General features: G+C 35.4%; 1 protein-coding gene across 1 annotated transcript; it reads right to left on the bottom strand.

The window, feature by feature from the left end:
- Nucleotides 1-495: 495 nt before the first annotated feature.
- On the bottom strand, nucleotides 496-5,412 carry LOC120330071 (uncharacterized). Its single transcript, XM_039396890.2, has 4 exons — nucleotides 5,192-5,412; nucleotides 4,849-4,954; nucleotides 3,906-4,111; nucleotides 496-2,340 (listed from the first exon to the last, which is right to left on the bottom strand). Exons 1-4 carry the CDS (start codon nucleotides 5,351-5,353, stop codon nucleotides 2,098-2,100), a joined length of 717 nt encoding a protein of 238 aa, XP_039252824.2. The 5' UTR covers nucleotides 5,354-5,412; the 3' UTR covers nucleotides 496-2,097.
- Between the last annotated feature and the right edge of the window lie 10,914 nt (nucleotides 5,413-16,326).

Below are 16,326 nucleotides of genomic sequence, written 5' to 3'. Positions count from 1 at the left end.
ATTACCATGAAATGTTTAATACTTTTACTCTATAATTTTAAGATAGAACAGGTAGGACAGGTGGTGAATTACAGTACCTGATTCACAGTGCCAGCTCGGTTTAGGTTATGAATTTTGGAGTAATAGTCTACATAGGATTTTCTTTTGGTCTTCGTGTTCATACATTTGAGCATTGCATTTTTTTTATAGTTTTACGATATATATTGTGAATTATTCTGTAGCTTCTCGAAAAAAAAAACTTTCTGTTTTATGTACAATAGAATGTTATTTTTACTCTTAAATCTGCAACCCAGATTTTTAACGAAACGGTACCTCTTCATTTCAAGAATTTCCGCTCTATAGAGTGTTACCCATACAGCGCCCCGGGCGATGATGACAATAAGTGTATACCATATAGTCGTTAATATTCAAGCTATCTATTTGTGTACCATACGATGAAATCGGTCACGGTATTGACGTCATCTGATAAACGTGACGATCTCACAAAAGGACGTCTAAACCGATGCATGCGTTAAGAATTACATTTGGTTCAAATTCAATGTCGCACTACTGGCATATACTTCCGGTTGTGATTAGTCATTTGCGTTTCAAGTGAACCACATAATGTTTTTCGAGACAAACGAGGGTTGTTTATCAAACGTCAAATCTTAGTCGAATTTCAAGTCGAATGAATCGATTTTAGCAGTTCTGCCAAACATATAATTCTTGGATATTTTAATAAATGGCACTTTTCTCCACTTTTCATATAACGCAATCGACTGTAAACCACCAATCACAATTCGGTTATAGTCCTTATTTAAAACAAAAAAAAAAATCATGCGAGAGAAAACATGCGTATGATTTCTAATGAAACCGAATAGATAAAATACAAATTAGTAACTAGTTGTTGTTTAAATATTATCATTCTCATTAATACATGATACACTTGAAGAAATGTTTCATTTAAAATCTTTGTTCTGACAATTGTGCAGAGTAAATCTATTCTGATAGTCTTTTATAATTACGATGATACAGAAACTATCTGAACATGGAATCTGTGTCGTCGAGTGTCGTATTTAACTTAATGTCTTTCTTGATGTTCTGTGTAAGTATTTCAAAAGAAAAAATGGCTGGCTTTTCTTTCATCCTATTAACGTATTCACCAGAGTATTCTTTAAGCCAGGGATTCCCAAACTTTGTTGGCCGCGGGCCAAAATTAGAATCGGAAAGATGTTCGCGGGCCGGAAGAATGTAGCGCCCAAAAGTGGATTCACTTTCATTTGACATTTTTTTGAAACATGTTTGTTTGACTCATAATGGCACTTAATGTTGTATTCCTTCACAACCGGAATAGTTCGTTGGCAAAGAAGACTAATCTCTAAAGTTTGATACTTTTCAATGGAGAAATAGAACACTGCCATTTATCCAAGAAACGTTAGTTTACTGAATCTAGTTTTCGTTTGATCTCTGTCATCTTTAAGCTTTCCTGTATGGCTGATAACTAAATTACTGCCCTATGTAATCCTAACACCGGTACCCATAATTGATATATATACTGGTATAATTGAATTGTTACGATAAACACGTGCTTGAACTCTGATAATGACATAAATTAGCGGTATCTAGATCGCAAAAAGGTAGAAATAAAATCTGTTGAAAAATATTTCACGTAAGCTTGGCGGGCCATTTTAAATCGTTACGCGGGCCGTATTTGACCCGCGGGCCGCGGTTTGGGAACCCCTACTTTAACCCATTGATTAGATGAATTTTGTATTCGATTATAAATTGGTCGATTTCCATCAATTGCTTCGAAATTGCCCGGATTATGTTGATATTTACAAAATTATGTACAACAGGGCTCAGTACATCACTAAAATTGTAAGTGTAAATCGTATTTTAGCAATCGGTTTGTAAAACAACACATTTTCGTAGGGGATCCTAATCACTCTACATCTTTTTGTAAGCATTTCGTGGCAAATGTTCACAGAACGATTTAGAAACATTGTGTGATAATAAGATTTAGCAATTAAGGGCGAATGTAATTTATTGTATCAAATGAAAAATCATTAAAATCGTCAATTACACACTTTGTAAGGGTTTTTCACATTAATCTTGCTTTCATGGGAGTTTTCTAGCCATGACGTAGACATGTACTCCAGAGAGTAGAGAAAAACATGTCGCGTTTATCTTATCGACTATTTCAAAGCCATTCTTTTTATACATAGACATGGCTTCTGGTTGCTCCTCGGTAATATGAAGAACAATGGTGTTATACTTCATCAAAATAGCATGACTGAGAGCGTGCTTCAACATCATCGTTCCAATTTTTTTGCATCTCCATGTGGGAGATACTGATACATTCTGTAACAAATTACAACAAATATAATCTAGAATCTCAACCCAAATATATCGAAAGACAAAATCATACAGTTCTGCTTTCTTACATCTGAGCTTTGGTTTAAATTCAACGTTAACCAGCTTAACGTTAACCATATGCTTTGGAGCTACTTGCAGTTCACTTTATGTTACTTGTTGAGTACCACAAAAATTGCTTATTTTTGAATTTTACATTAGTTTTCTAGCTGCTTGGAAGGTGATACATTTTGTAAATAATTACTGTATACCTACTTTTGTGCCACGCTGTATATAGCCTTCTCAGGCCTTCGATGTAAAAAGGTTCGAATTTTTTGCACTTGAAATAAATTTTCAGTAAACAAATTTTTAATGTTCAATGCAACTGTCCGCTCTCCGACAGGATTTTAGAAATAAAATACATCAGTGATGTTATTTCCAAGTATATGCGTCACGAGCGTACATGCCATATATATTCCCTGTACAACCGAGCTTCTTTAGGTCATTTGTACGGTCTCTTCCAAATTTATCATTATCGTCAACCATTAGGCCCTAAAATGGCACCCATGGCTTTTTGAAAGCGTATGCTAGTGTTCTTTTCAGCGAGATGGCGCAAAAAAGCGCGCGCCAATATTATTTTACGTATGCGACCTTATGTCCAAATATTTGAAGAAAGCAACTTAGAAATTGAGTGTTATTGCGTCTGATAGAAGGTGATTAAGGAACTAATTATAAGTAATTAATTTTAACCTGATCGTTTTCTAGAGGTATTTTCCAACAAAACAATACCAAAACCATTATCAAGCTATAAAATTCCCGAGAAATTCATAATTGTATTTACGGAATTAGCAAATTTGATAATTCACTTGACGATTTTATTATTATTTCATAAAGGCTTTAAAAATCAGCGAATAATTGTCGAACATATTTGGCGTTTCAAGTCATAAACAACCCAGTGTGTGCTGTCGAAGCGACATTGACGAATGCTTTTACGTTCTATAATTATTTACATTTTCACCCCACCACCATGCATGGTAGAGGTGGATCTTCTTATTTCTGAAAACATTACGTTGCCAAGGATGAAATGCAAAGTCGTTATAAGGAAGTTATCCGCTGTGATTCTTATTTGGGTTATAAGTTATTCATACCAGCTGTTCAGGGTGCTCCCGAAGTACGTGCACCAAGTAAGAGCACCTTCGTTCACATACTTCGGGAGCTCACTTTACAGAGCTCTGACTCAACATTTTCAAATCGATGCTTTATATATTTCGGACAGTTTCTGACGATACTAATAAGCGTTTATTGCTTGTGTTTACTACAGACATTTACAATAAGACATAAAACGTATGAAATATTAACTCTTTTTAACCCTCAAAATGAGGGTTGACAAATCGTAACATAGTTCAAAAATAAACTTGTAGTTAGAAATAAAGGTAATCGCGAATGGTCTATTTGGAAAATTTACATCTTAATTCTAGTGTATTGAATCGTTTTTAAATTATTTGAAAATTCGAAAATATTACAGATATGTTTGAAAGTTATAAGGAATTCTATACAATATGCATTGCACTTACCCTCAGGAAAATTATAGTTTCAGTTTGAGATCCACGCTTTTGTCGTTTATCTGCGTCTTGCAGAGCTGCTGTTCCAACTTTTTCCCATTGACCATCTTTGAAAACTTCGGAAACCCAAAAGTTCACGTATGTCTTGTCTGCGTTGACAATTTCCTTTTTGAACTTTGTTATTCCCGGCGCAAAGAAGCGGTAGAACGAAACTGCATCTAATTGCAAAAATAACGTAATGGCAACTATTATATTTATCGAGCAATAATTTTGTTCGTGTTAGCATAGTCATATCTATATAACTTTTTATAGCATGGTATATAGATGAAATAAAACCAGTACAAAAACAAATCTAAAAAATCATCTTTTGATTAAATTGTCAGAGGATCTACGATATCAATAAGACGCAAGCAAAACCTAGTTCACCGCTGCTCCCGGTTTAGTCAACAATCGTTCGACAATCAAATTAATAATTCAACTATACATGAATCGAGTTATATGTGATATTATATCATAGAAGGTATATTTCAGGCTAATTTGTTAATTGGGGAGAGACGTTTCCTCTGCCGTCAACCAGGCTGGGAGACACTTTAACGAGGCAAAGTTTCGATCCGAAAGGATGCGATCGCAAAACAACAGAATGATCTAACCGGATAATTAGACAGTGAATAATGATCTTATATAGTAAATAAGCATGTACGGAATAAATATAATCGATTATGTGACAGAAATGAATTATATTAAAACTAATTAGTCATTGTGATATGGCTTGGGGCTATTTAAATCAATTCTGTCCAGTAGCAAAACAAGTTAAAGAGGTTTATAATTCTGAAAAGTCTTAACTAACTGGTTTTACTTCCTTTAATATTGTTAATTTAAAACACAACAGTGAAATATCACAAAAATAACAACATTATCCCTATAATATTACCGCGTAAACTTGAAACAAACTTACTTGGTAAAGTCAAAAGAAACATTTGAAAAAAGACGAAAACAGCTATATATTGCAGATCGTAGCCGATGTAATTGAGAAGAAACACGGATAATCCTGACAGAACAATCTGAATATGAACGATGCAATTTTAGAAAACTGTTTGCTAACTTGTAGCTTATACTTTTAATTCATAATTTATCATTTATTAATGCATTTGTTAGACAGTAATTGCGAGGCATGCTATGGAACCACGTTTAAAACGAAACCATTCCAAAGTAAAATCCTATAAATTTGCAATCGGTATTCAGTCTTTACACGGTAAAATATCTAAAACTTCATCACAGTACTACAATCATTTTATTACCTGTATTCGCCAGTTTTTCACAATTATTGCTTCGAATGCCGTAAACAGTAGCTTATACAGACATTCGGTGATTATACCATGTACTTCCGGGATGTCATCACGTTCCAATGCACGAATTCGAATATCGAAGCCATCGACTGTCCATTGAAAACCCGAGCACATATTTCGAAGTTTGTTCCTTCAACTTTTAAATTAGTCTAAATAAATCTAGAAAGAACTTTCATGATAAATGGGAAGTATTGCTCAGAATATCAACAGTGATAAATTATTTTATGAACGAGAGAAATCATTGCACCATCGGAGGAGTCGAATCTTAGTTCTAACAACTAACTCCAATTTAAATTCAACAACCTCATGTTAACTTCTTTACGTTGTTGCTAGTTAAATAATTTCGTATCACAATTTCCTTGAGTGGTACGCAGAAGCGCAAGGAGTCGAGTTTCAGAGATCAAACTGAGACGATGAAAAGTTATTGTACGTTGGAGCAAGCACTGGTGACCAAAGTGTGAGTCGCAACCCCAAATAGGCCCAAGTTGGTAAATATTTCTGGGTTGCCGTCATAGGGCTGGGCATTTCGAATCGAATATTTGAATTGAATAGTAAATTATTCGAATCGGTCCAGAGCAAAATTTCGAATCCCTGCCATCTTTTTTTTTTCTTTTCGCCAATGGTCGAAGTGAATTCCCCAATTTTTTTTACACTGAAGTCATACTTTTCCAACGTAATTCTCACATAAGACTTTTTTCTGTAGTAAGTTATTGATAAAACGTGTTTGTAATTGTGTGTGAACGCTCAGTAATTTATCTCAGTGATGTATTCTATGTCTTCAGTAATTCATTTGTTAAGAAGACCAATTACAATGAAAAAGTCGATTACATTTATATATTTCCAAGTATTCGAGATTCGATTCGAAAAAAATATTCGATTCTGAAATTACATGATATTCGAAATGCCAAGCCTTAGGCCACTCGCCGAGTGTCCGGCGTTGTCTTTTCCTTTTATTAATCTATTGTATGCGATTTATACTGTTGAGCTGACTAGCGCTATACATAAAGTTTGGATACATTGAATTGGAGTGATATATTTTATAATGAGGCTATGGTGTAACGGCAATAATTCAATTTTTAAAGTAAACCGTTGTTGTGTTTTCACTGTAATGTATTATGACTGTTGATTTTACTGCAAAACTTCATTTTCCAGGATACCTTTATATTGATAAATGGCTAATAAACATAAAAAAAATGATTATATAATAAACCTTTTTTCAATTTCAATAGGTTTTACCGAAATAACGAGCCAGCCAAAATGTGTTATTTGCCTAAAAGTTTTATTGGAAGAATTAATAAATAAAAACAAACTAGAACGTGATTTAATCAAAAACCATCCAGGAAGATTTTAGACATGTAATATAAAATGTGTCAATTACACAAAAGCAAGACCACTTAACCAGCGTTTGTTTTCGTCGTTGTGTAATGAAGATGTCAATCATACTATGGGATTTTGAGTCGAGGATAAATTAAGACGTCATCTGATACACCTGTTGACGTCATCTGAGAAGTGCGATGGCGTCATCAATAAATCACAAACATTTTTTTTTCAACTCCATGTACTTCCGGTTGTGATCAATCATTTGCGACTCAAGCGTCACTGTTTTAGCTGTCTTGCGTTAACTTTAGAACGCACGATTTCGTAAGAGAATGATCTGTGACAATGTAATCCCTGGTGAGCATTTTTATGGGTGTTTTAGTAGTGACCACCGCACAGTATCACTCTATAGCCCTTTTAGGGGAACCAATGACACAGTTTCAAAAACCCTGTCATTGTCAACTATGTTCAAAATATTACATCCTGAATGAAAAATAAGAAAGTATTTTTCTATAAACTGTCTGTCTGTCTCGATCACTAATTATTTATTAGAGCTTGAGCCATATTTAAACCATCTATGATCATCATCACTAACATCACAAACAAAGTGAAATATCTCAATCAGAAAATTTGTTTATTACAACACTAATATATCCCTAAATTTGCCCCATGTTCAGTGCATTTAACCATTCCACGTCATCTTTTACATAAGTTACGTCTCGACTTTTCTCCCATATTCAGTGCAGCTAACCATCTTACGCCATTTTGTACTCAAGTCGTTATCTCGATTATCTGCAACCCACATTAGTCGCGTAAGCTTATGTAGGCCGAAAGCAGGATGTCAGACTATTAAGAGTTAGTCACAGGAAACTACACTATTTTGATTCGATTCCGAACCTTTCCTGAACGCAATGCCAACCTTACTCCACCGTTCGCTCTGGGACCATTTTACGTAGGTTATTTTCAAAATATTTTTTTTGTCAACCATTGAGGCCTAAAGCTTCACTCATGACTTTTTAATAGCGTGTGCTAGAGTTCTATTTAGCAATATATGTTTAAAACACACTCTTCTAATAATATTTTTTCTACGCGACAAAATTTCTAAAATTTTTGATAAAAAACCTTGATTTTGAAAGATTTTGTGTCCAGTAAAGGGTTAATAATTATTCCTAATTAATTAATTTTATTTCACCGTTTTCTTGAAGTTTTTACCAACAGAACAATACCAAAACGACTATTATAGCATAAATGTTTATTCTGAAATTCACAATTGTATTTACAGAACTTTCAAGTTCAACGCTTCAATTGGCAATTTTGATGACGTCACACCTCATTATTACTGCACAAATCCTCCTCAATGTAAAAAATGTTACTTCTATTGACGGAAATCCGCGTAGAAAGACGTAAACAATCCAATGCTCGCCGTTACGCGTGAAAATTACTATTAATTTTACGTTTTTACACATTTGAAAATTCTCTATACCTACACCAAGTATGGTATACCTATACAAGTATGGTGCAGTCGAAATTATATTTTTCAAAATATCACAAGGTCAGAGATGGAATTTATGACTGAAAATACATGATAAACCAATACTAAGCCATTATAAAGGAGGTATTGTAGTTCATTTCCCGTCTGAGTCACATCAGTGATTTTACATGTCTGACTAGCGATTTTGAAATTGATGCTATTTATAGAACTGGCATTTTAGGCGAAGCTGGAGTGCCTTTTTCGTGAAGTATATTACTAAACTATGGAACAATAAATGTAAAAGGCCAATAATACCTTTTAAAGATGGATGTGCATGAATCATACATTGTACTACCGGATGTAGGCCATCCGGCATTGTAGGGTTCGATCGTATTTTATAATGAAAAAGATCACAAGTTCGATACCTCGTCAATACAAAAAAAACTTTCATTTCAAAATATTGCCAAATGTGTAACACGGTAAGTGGTATATCTGCAAAAGGATTGGGAGTTAACTATTGTATGTCATTATTGACTGGCGCTTTACGTAAATAACACTTTATTCACCGTTGGTTAATGGTAAACTTTTATTTTAAATGCATTTCCAGCGTTACTCAGATGACAAAATCCATCGATCTTCTGGAAACGACTGACTCCCCATACTTTGCGACGGTTTATATAGTGGCAATAATTTCCCTGAGAGTAAGTAAAACTCTATTCACCTTTGATTCACACACACATATGTTGTACTATACCTATCTTTACCAATTGTAACATAGCTTTGCTAAGTCTGTGTCGTAATGAAACTATTATTCAGAATTTACGAATATTTTAAAAAATTCGTTTCCCATACACCAAGCAAAATTAAAGTCTATGTAATGCAATAATTATTAGTCAAAGTATTCTGATTCAACATGTGATTTAAATTGCACGTTATAGGTGTTATACATGCCACAAGCTTGAAGCCTTTGAAATTGAAGGCCTGAGTACACTATAGGAAATATTGAATGAAATAATTCACACAATTATTAGCTGGAGCGGTGGGCGTACGTTGAAATACCCAAAATCGACACTTTATTCTCTGCCCCATGTAAATTTATGGAAACACTTGTATCACAAATATATATTTGCAACGTCGTATGCAGAAACCGCTTTGAAGAAACCCATCCAAAATAACGCATTACTCGGGCTGTCAGAGTGCTTTAATCATTTGTCTTTGTCGTAGAAGGTTATATGTATTAATCGATTGAAGATCGATAAAAATAGGAGCAAGGGTAGGGAGCACGCACTCGATCACGCTGCTTCAATGAGGTAAAAAGCCATTTCTATCCAGGGTAATGAAACACAGCCAGTCGCCGTGTCTTTGTATAAAATTAAGGGATTTGAAAAAGTGAAGTTGATAAATACCGCATGCTTTTCTCTGCCATATGGGGTAGATGTCTACGTCATGACAAGAAAACTTTCGCAAAACAAGAGTCGGTGAGCAGCGTCCTTTCATCGTTTATACTTTTCGACTGTAATTATTTTTGCTTTTGATACGATAAACGGCACTCCAGATGTGTCGGAAGTACCCTCTCAGTCGTAGTTCATAATTATCACCAGCACACAAAGTTTCTCGGGTGGGTGATTCCCAATTTGAATTATATGCTCCGAATCGATTAAGGAATCACGTGTGATTTTGATTTCATATTGTTGAATACGTGATTTGTATTTTCTAATAAATGAGAATGTATTTAAAAGCTGAAACATTTCGTTGATGTTTTTTTCTCTATCTCGCGTTACGGGTCTTCAAAACTTACTTGACATCACCAACTTATATTAACAATAAATATAAGAAACACTTTGCACAGTAAAACAGTTTTACGATCAATACTACGTTTTACAAGGACAACCAAGGACAAACTCTCTTCCAGCCCTAATAGTCCGGAAGATAAGGGGCTTTTTGGGCCCAACCTTGTTTTAACACATAAAGTTTTTTTTTATTTGTGATTATTCATCTTGAGGTTATTGCCCATCATTTCTGCATGGGTGGGGAGTTTGCAGCCTTGAGCAATTTTTTTTACGGCTTGATATTTGTATTAGTGTTTTTCATCAAATTTGTGCACCATGATGGCGCACAACCTGAAACCAAACGTGTTACAATACTATGTTCAGGTTGTGCGCCATTTTGTTGCACAAACTACGGAAGAACCAAATTTACTAGGAAATAAAAATCAATAACTTTTAGGTATTTTTGAACCCAGCTTTCGGTCGCGACCCATATATATGGAAATACTGTTGAGATACGCGTAAAATAAAGAGTACTATTTTAAAATACCCGCTTTTGTTGCAATTAACAATACAAGCCTGCTAATGCAGTCGGCAGTAGTTCAAGTGGATATACACCTGGTGGAGAACAGTCAATTATTTGTTAGCAAGGATTCTTATGCAGCGGGATGATAACGGCAATGTAGTGAAAGATAATGCTATCACGTGAACAAGAATGAGAAAATTGAAACATTTTATAGTATATTCCTGGGAAAGAATGTAGTTCATTCTTATGTCCCATATCAATGCTTTTCAAACTACCAAAGACTTTCAACACTTTTGCTTCTTCTCTTCTATAAAAATACATCGTTATTATATATTCGCATTTCAATCTGTTTGTTCGTGCTCCCTGATAACCGATCAGTGGCCTCCAAGGAGGCCGGGGTCCTTTTTTTAGGGAACCCTGTCATAAACTATAAGAGGCTACCGTGCTTCACTTGCCTGTTGTCATGCTGTCCCTCGAATTCAGCTACAACAAAAAATTCGCGAAAACGGGTTTTAGATTTATGATTTCATTATTATTCTCGACAATGAATGATATATATACGAGTGGTAAAATGCTGAGTTATTCCAAAAGCATGATCATGTTTTGCAATTTACAACCAATATTTTATATGTAACTTTGTTTGACAGAGCCCCAAGGCCAAGAGATCTGAATACAAATATCAAAAATGTGAGGCCAAAATTTTTTTATTTGTTTGTTTCGGAAGTTTAATGACAGAATTAATTGTGGTTGTTGGGGATGTTTCAAAAAAAAGGTTGAATGGAAAAAAGGTCTGACAAAATGTCAAGGTTTGAGAGTAGTAGAGAAGTGAAAAAAATACTCCCGTGTGTTCTTCATTTGATAACCCCGCCACAGAACTTCTCCGATAAATATACGCAGCAATTGCAAGAGGTAGAAATGCCAAGATGGGATTTCATCGCATTGCAAACCAATATTAGCGATTCTCAGATATATTCGCGCATTCCCATCTGAACAGCGTGGAAAAGATTATACCTATCTACACACTTGAAAAACTATGTCAGATGAGCGTCATATTATTGAATATAAGAAAAGGAATAGTGCAATGGGAAAAGACATATAAGGCGTAACTTTCAGTAATATGCATCAAATAATCTTATTGTGGAATATATATTTAAAAACATTTCGTCACGCCAACCGCAGTCCGAAGCTTTTTGTCTGTGGCTGAGCTTAGATACCAATTGGCACTCATGTTAACTAAGTTAGAGGCACGCGATGGAGCAGATAATATGAGTACCCGTCCCACAGATGTCACTTGCGTAGGTACTACTGTTTTTATTGCAGATGATACTGATTTTTTTGTATTAAAGATTTACTGGCATCACCGATTTAAGGATGTCAAGTGATAGATATAAATAAACCATTTGAAAACCAACACGCAGTATTACAAAACTTACTTCCAACACGCGGTTTGAAGGAATAAAAAAGCTGAAACTAATATTCTTTAAAACAGCATACAAATTCTATGGAATAAAATCATACACAAAAGATCTTCGAAAACCTATAGCTCAATTTACAAGTGGAATTTGATGCATGTTCGCAAAATGTGCGCGTTACTACGTACAACCGAAGAGCGGGAAAATGTGTGTGATGTACTAGTGATCAAAATGTTTGACTCAACTATGTTGGCATAACAGGTGCCTTCTATCTCCACAAGAATATATCAATTTGGCCAAAGTCAATGCTGCACCTGAAAGGTTCCGGTTCTTCCAAAAGAAAACACGTTACACACCGTTAGATACAAGCGGATGGTTTACATGGCCTTGTTCGGAGTGAAAGGCGAGGTCGAATATTCCAATTCGTTTCAACTAATAAAATATTTCCCAAGTCCCTAAGCTTTAAGAAGGAAAACGAAATGCCCGCAGCAACACAAATGTAGTTTGACGAGCGCAAAAGAAAGTGGCTAGATGCTGTCGATGGATCTTGGCTTATATTAGTGAAATAAACTACCATTTATTCTACTAAAATTGAATTTCTGACATTGTAAGGAGATGCAATGTTACTATGTATTCAAAACTAACCCATGTAGTTATGAAATAATTGTTTTTAACGAAAAGGTGCTTCCGAAGTATTCGTACCAAGATGGCGCACAACCTGAACATTTCATGTGTACCCGGTTAGGATTCAGGTTGTGCGTCATCTTGGTACGAATACTTGAAATTCATTTAAAAAAATTGCTCAACATTATATACTCCACACCCACCAGGGTATCATTATTTATGTCATCGACATTATATCTGAACAATAAAAAAAAACTTTATGTCCCAAAACAATGTTAAGGCCAGATTCTACCTGGCTATAACCCCATGCAATTTGACATGGGTATTTTTAAAGTTATTTTTTTTGTCAACCATTAAGCCCTAAAGCTTCACTCATGGCTTTTTAAAAGCGTGTGCTAGAGTTCTATTCAGCAATATATCTTTAAAACACACTCCACTGAAAAAAAAATTATGCAAAAAAAATTTCAAAAATTTCTAAAAAAAAAATTGGATCTTGAGAAATTCTGAGTTCAGTAGGGAGTTAATAATTAATTCCTAATTAATTAAAATTTTTTTCAACGTTTTCGTCAAGTTGTTCCCAACATAACAATACCAAAACGACTATTATAGCATAAATGATTATTACTCTGAAATTCATAATCGTATTTACAGTATTATCATGTTCAACGCTTCAATTACCGATTTTGATGACGTCACAGCTCTATTATTATTACTGTACACACCACTCCCAATGCAAAAAAATTAAATTTTTCCTGCGGAAATGCGCGTCGAACGACGTAAACAATTCCTTACGCGCATTTACGCGTTAAAATTACCATTAATTTTACGTTTTTTTTACATACAAAAATCTTCATACCTCTGCCAACTGTGGAGCAGTCGAAATCATATTTATCAAAAAAACACAGCGCCAAGGATGGTATGTATGACTGAAAATACATGCTAAACCAATAATAAATTATTATAGAGGAGTATTTCCTGTCTGAGCTGAGTCGACATTTTCAGACGTCTGACAGGCGATTTTGAAATCCACGCTATTTATACGATTCGCACTTTGCGTCACGGCTGGAAGGTTTTATCGCTTCTCTCATATCAGGCCATTACGTCAATAAACAGCTAAGAGCGATATTAACAGTAGTTTACCGATCGCAAACGTAAATATAAATTTTATCTCATATGAGCTTACCCGCTGGAAGATGGATTTATTAACCCAGACCAACACTCTCTTTTTCTTCACTCTTCCATTCTTATCTCCTCCCGTCACAACACACCCCAACACTCTCCTCTCTTTCCCATTTTTATTCTTACTTCCTCTCGTCACTACCCACACTGACAGTCTCCTCTTCTTCCCATTTTTATTCTTACCTCCTCCCGTCACTAACCCACACCAACACTCTCCTCTCCTTCCCACTTCCATCCTCACCTCCTTCTGCCACTAACCCACTCCAATACTCTCCTCTCCTTCCAACTATCATTCTTACCTTCTCCCGTCACTAACCCACCCCAACACTCTCCTCTCCTTCCCTCTTCCTTTCCTACCTCCTCCCGTCACTAACCCACACCAACACTCCTTCCCACTTCCATCCTCACCTCCTTCTGCCACTAACCCAATCCAACACTTTCCTCTCCTTCCCATTTTTATTCTTACTTCCTCCCGTCCCACTAACCCACACCAACGCAGTCCTCTCCTTCTTCCCACTTCCATCTTTACCTCCTAATACACCCCAACACTATCCTCCCCATTTTTATTCTTACCTCCTACCGTCACCAACCCACCCTAACACTCACTCTTTTCAATTTCCATTGAGACTTCCTCCAGTCGCTCCCATTTTCTCCTCCACCGCTCCTTCACCAAACCCCACTCTCGCACTTTCCATGCCGAGAAGATGGGATAAGATAAGGGGAGACTTCACGGCTTCACGAATTTTTAATAAATGATTACCAATGGCGGCTATATTGGGGGTGAAACTCGTTCGCTAAAGGGGTAAATGATTTAAAAAAAGTGTTAAGAACCACTGGTTAGGTAAATAGCAGACTAATACCATCGCAGTAAATTTGAGGAGAGGATATCTTAAGCGTTCAATAAGCATATCATGGTAGCCAAACCAGAGTATTCCACTGTATAAAGTATCAGTCTATTGTTAAAAAAGCTTCATTACGCCGCAACTTCATTACAATAAAAAAGGCGTCAGGCTTTAAATAGCACTTTACCGAATCTTTAATACAGTCAACAGGATGCAAACGTATATGAATATGTTCAGGGATGCGTCGTGGTTGTGAAGGTCTGGTGGCACAATAGTATTACTGTGCAAATATTCTGGATGCACATGCTGGGGCGCTTAGATGTATAGTATAGGGAACGGGACAAACAATCATTGATGTGATAAGTTTAATAATATAGTGCAATGTTGGGTAGTAAAGTTTTTAGGCGCTTGTGGAGTCCTCTGACAGGCAGAAAATCGGCTGTCACGGTTCAGGCGTTTAATTAAATAGAGCATCACTGCCGTGCAAATTTTCCCAGTCAAATTCACTCTGCACTCCTGGAAGTACAACATAATTTGATTAAAACCGTACTTGATCTGACATTCAAAATTTAGATTCACATTAAAAGACACAACTGCCACAACAAATACATATCGCAAAATAAAAGTATTAGTTCAATTGCATGTTTAACAATCACTTAAGCAAAATTTTTTTTCTTTAAATATATTACCGAGCTTCCATGTGGACCCAGGGGGTGTCGGTTTACCCACTCGTTAGGACTTGTGGATGGGGTCCTATCGCGCCCCAGAAATCTCTGGAACGCCCTATGCCCATTTTACAGAAAAGGCATCAATCTGAGTGCAAAGGAAATGTACCCATTTTTAACAGTTTGGGAAATAGGTCTATGCCAATAAACCAACAATAGATACTGCCACCAAACAGGGGCTTGTGAAACACACCCTCCAAATTCTGATATTTTCACAAAAATAAAAAACAGTTCTAAAATACATCAGAATAATGTCACATTTCATACAATATCAGTAAAACATAAAACGGTGCATTATATATATTAGAAAATAGAAGAGTGTGCATTATATAAATTAGCACCTCAACCATTTCATTTCTAAATTTAAAAAGAAGGCACCGACAACAGTAATTTAATTTCAAAAAGGTAAATGGGAGATTACTTCAATTGATTACCTCATTAGCGGATTCTGCCAACAATTTTATACGGTATTGGCCAAATAAATATTGTCTAATTATGATCGCGATGCTGCTGTGTTCTCCCTCCCGTCCAGGGCCCACCACCAATCTCCAGAACCCCCAACCCCCTCCCAACCGCCATATATTCATGTGTATAGTGTGTTTTTTGTTTTGTTTTTAAGAAAGCTGTAACAGCAAAGTATGAAGATTCTTTTGCAGAAGAAAGAAAACCATGCCGGCCTGGTTTGTCATAAGATGATTTCAGGATGATGTCATAAGATAAGAAGTAAGTGTTGATGTAATATATATGAAGTCATAAATTAGGTTTGTATTATGGCAGCATCAACAACCACGAAAAGACTGGTTTTACTAGTGAAAATCTAATCAATGATTTCTATTTGTTGTAGGCAGAATCCTTAATTTAGAAGAAATGGATATCAAAAATAAGTAAATAAGACAATAATGAGGTATTTTATTATGTTCAAAATGACGATTCGTCATATTCCCAATAGGAATTGACATCATATGACAAAAATGATGATTAAAATGGCGTTGCCTTCTTCATGCCAAATTATAATATAAATACAGAAATACATGATAAAAATAGAATAATGGGAAAGAATAGAAATTTAAAATACAAATAAATACAAAACAATACTTTGCTATTATATATTCATTACACAATTTGATGATATACAAAAATATAACGAAAGAAATATTATTTTAGACATCAAGTCTATGATTATATTGTAGTACGAATACAAACAGGAATGGTAATTTAGGCGTTC

This window comes from Styela clava, chromosome 12 (assembly GCF_964204865.1).
Source record: "Styela clava chromosome 12, kaStyClav1.hap1.2, whole genome shotgun sequence".
Taxonomy (NCBI): domain Eukaryota; kingdom Metazoa; phylum Chordata; class Ascidiacea; order Stolidobranchia; family Styelidae; genus Styela; species Styela clava.
Note: the sequence above shows the minus strand (reverse complement) of the source record. Positions and strands in the feature narration are given on the sequence as shown.

What these genes read in the sequence shown, in the direction of transcription:
- LOC120330071 (XM_039396890.2), bottom strand. Translation starts at nt 5,353, where the DNA reads ATGTGCTCGGGTTTTCAATGGACAGTCGATGGCTTCGATATTCGAATT. An exon ending in TGAAAAACTGGCGAATACAG is followed by an intron (nt 4,955 to 5,191) that starts GTAATAAAATGA and finishes GTTCATATTCAG; the next exon opens with ATTGTTCTGTCAGGATTATC. An exon ending in AAACTATAATTTTCCTGAGG is followed by an intron (nt 2,341 to 3,905) that starts GTAAGTGCAATG and finishes AATTTGTTACAG; the next exon opens with AATGTATCAGTATCTCCCAC.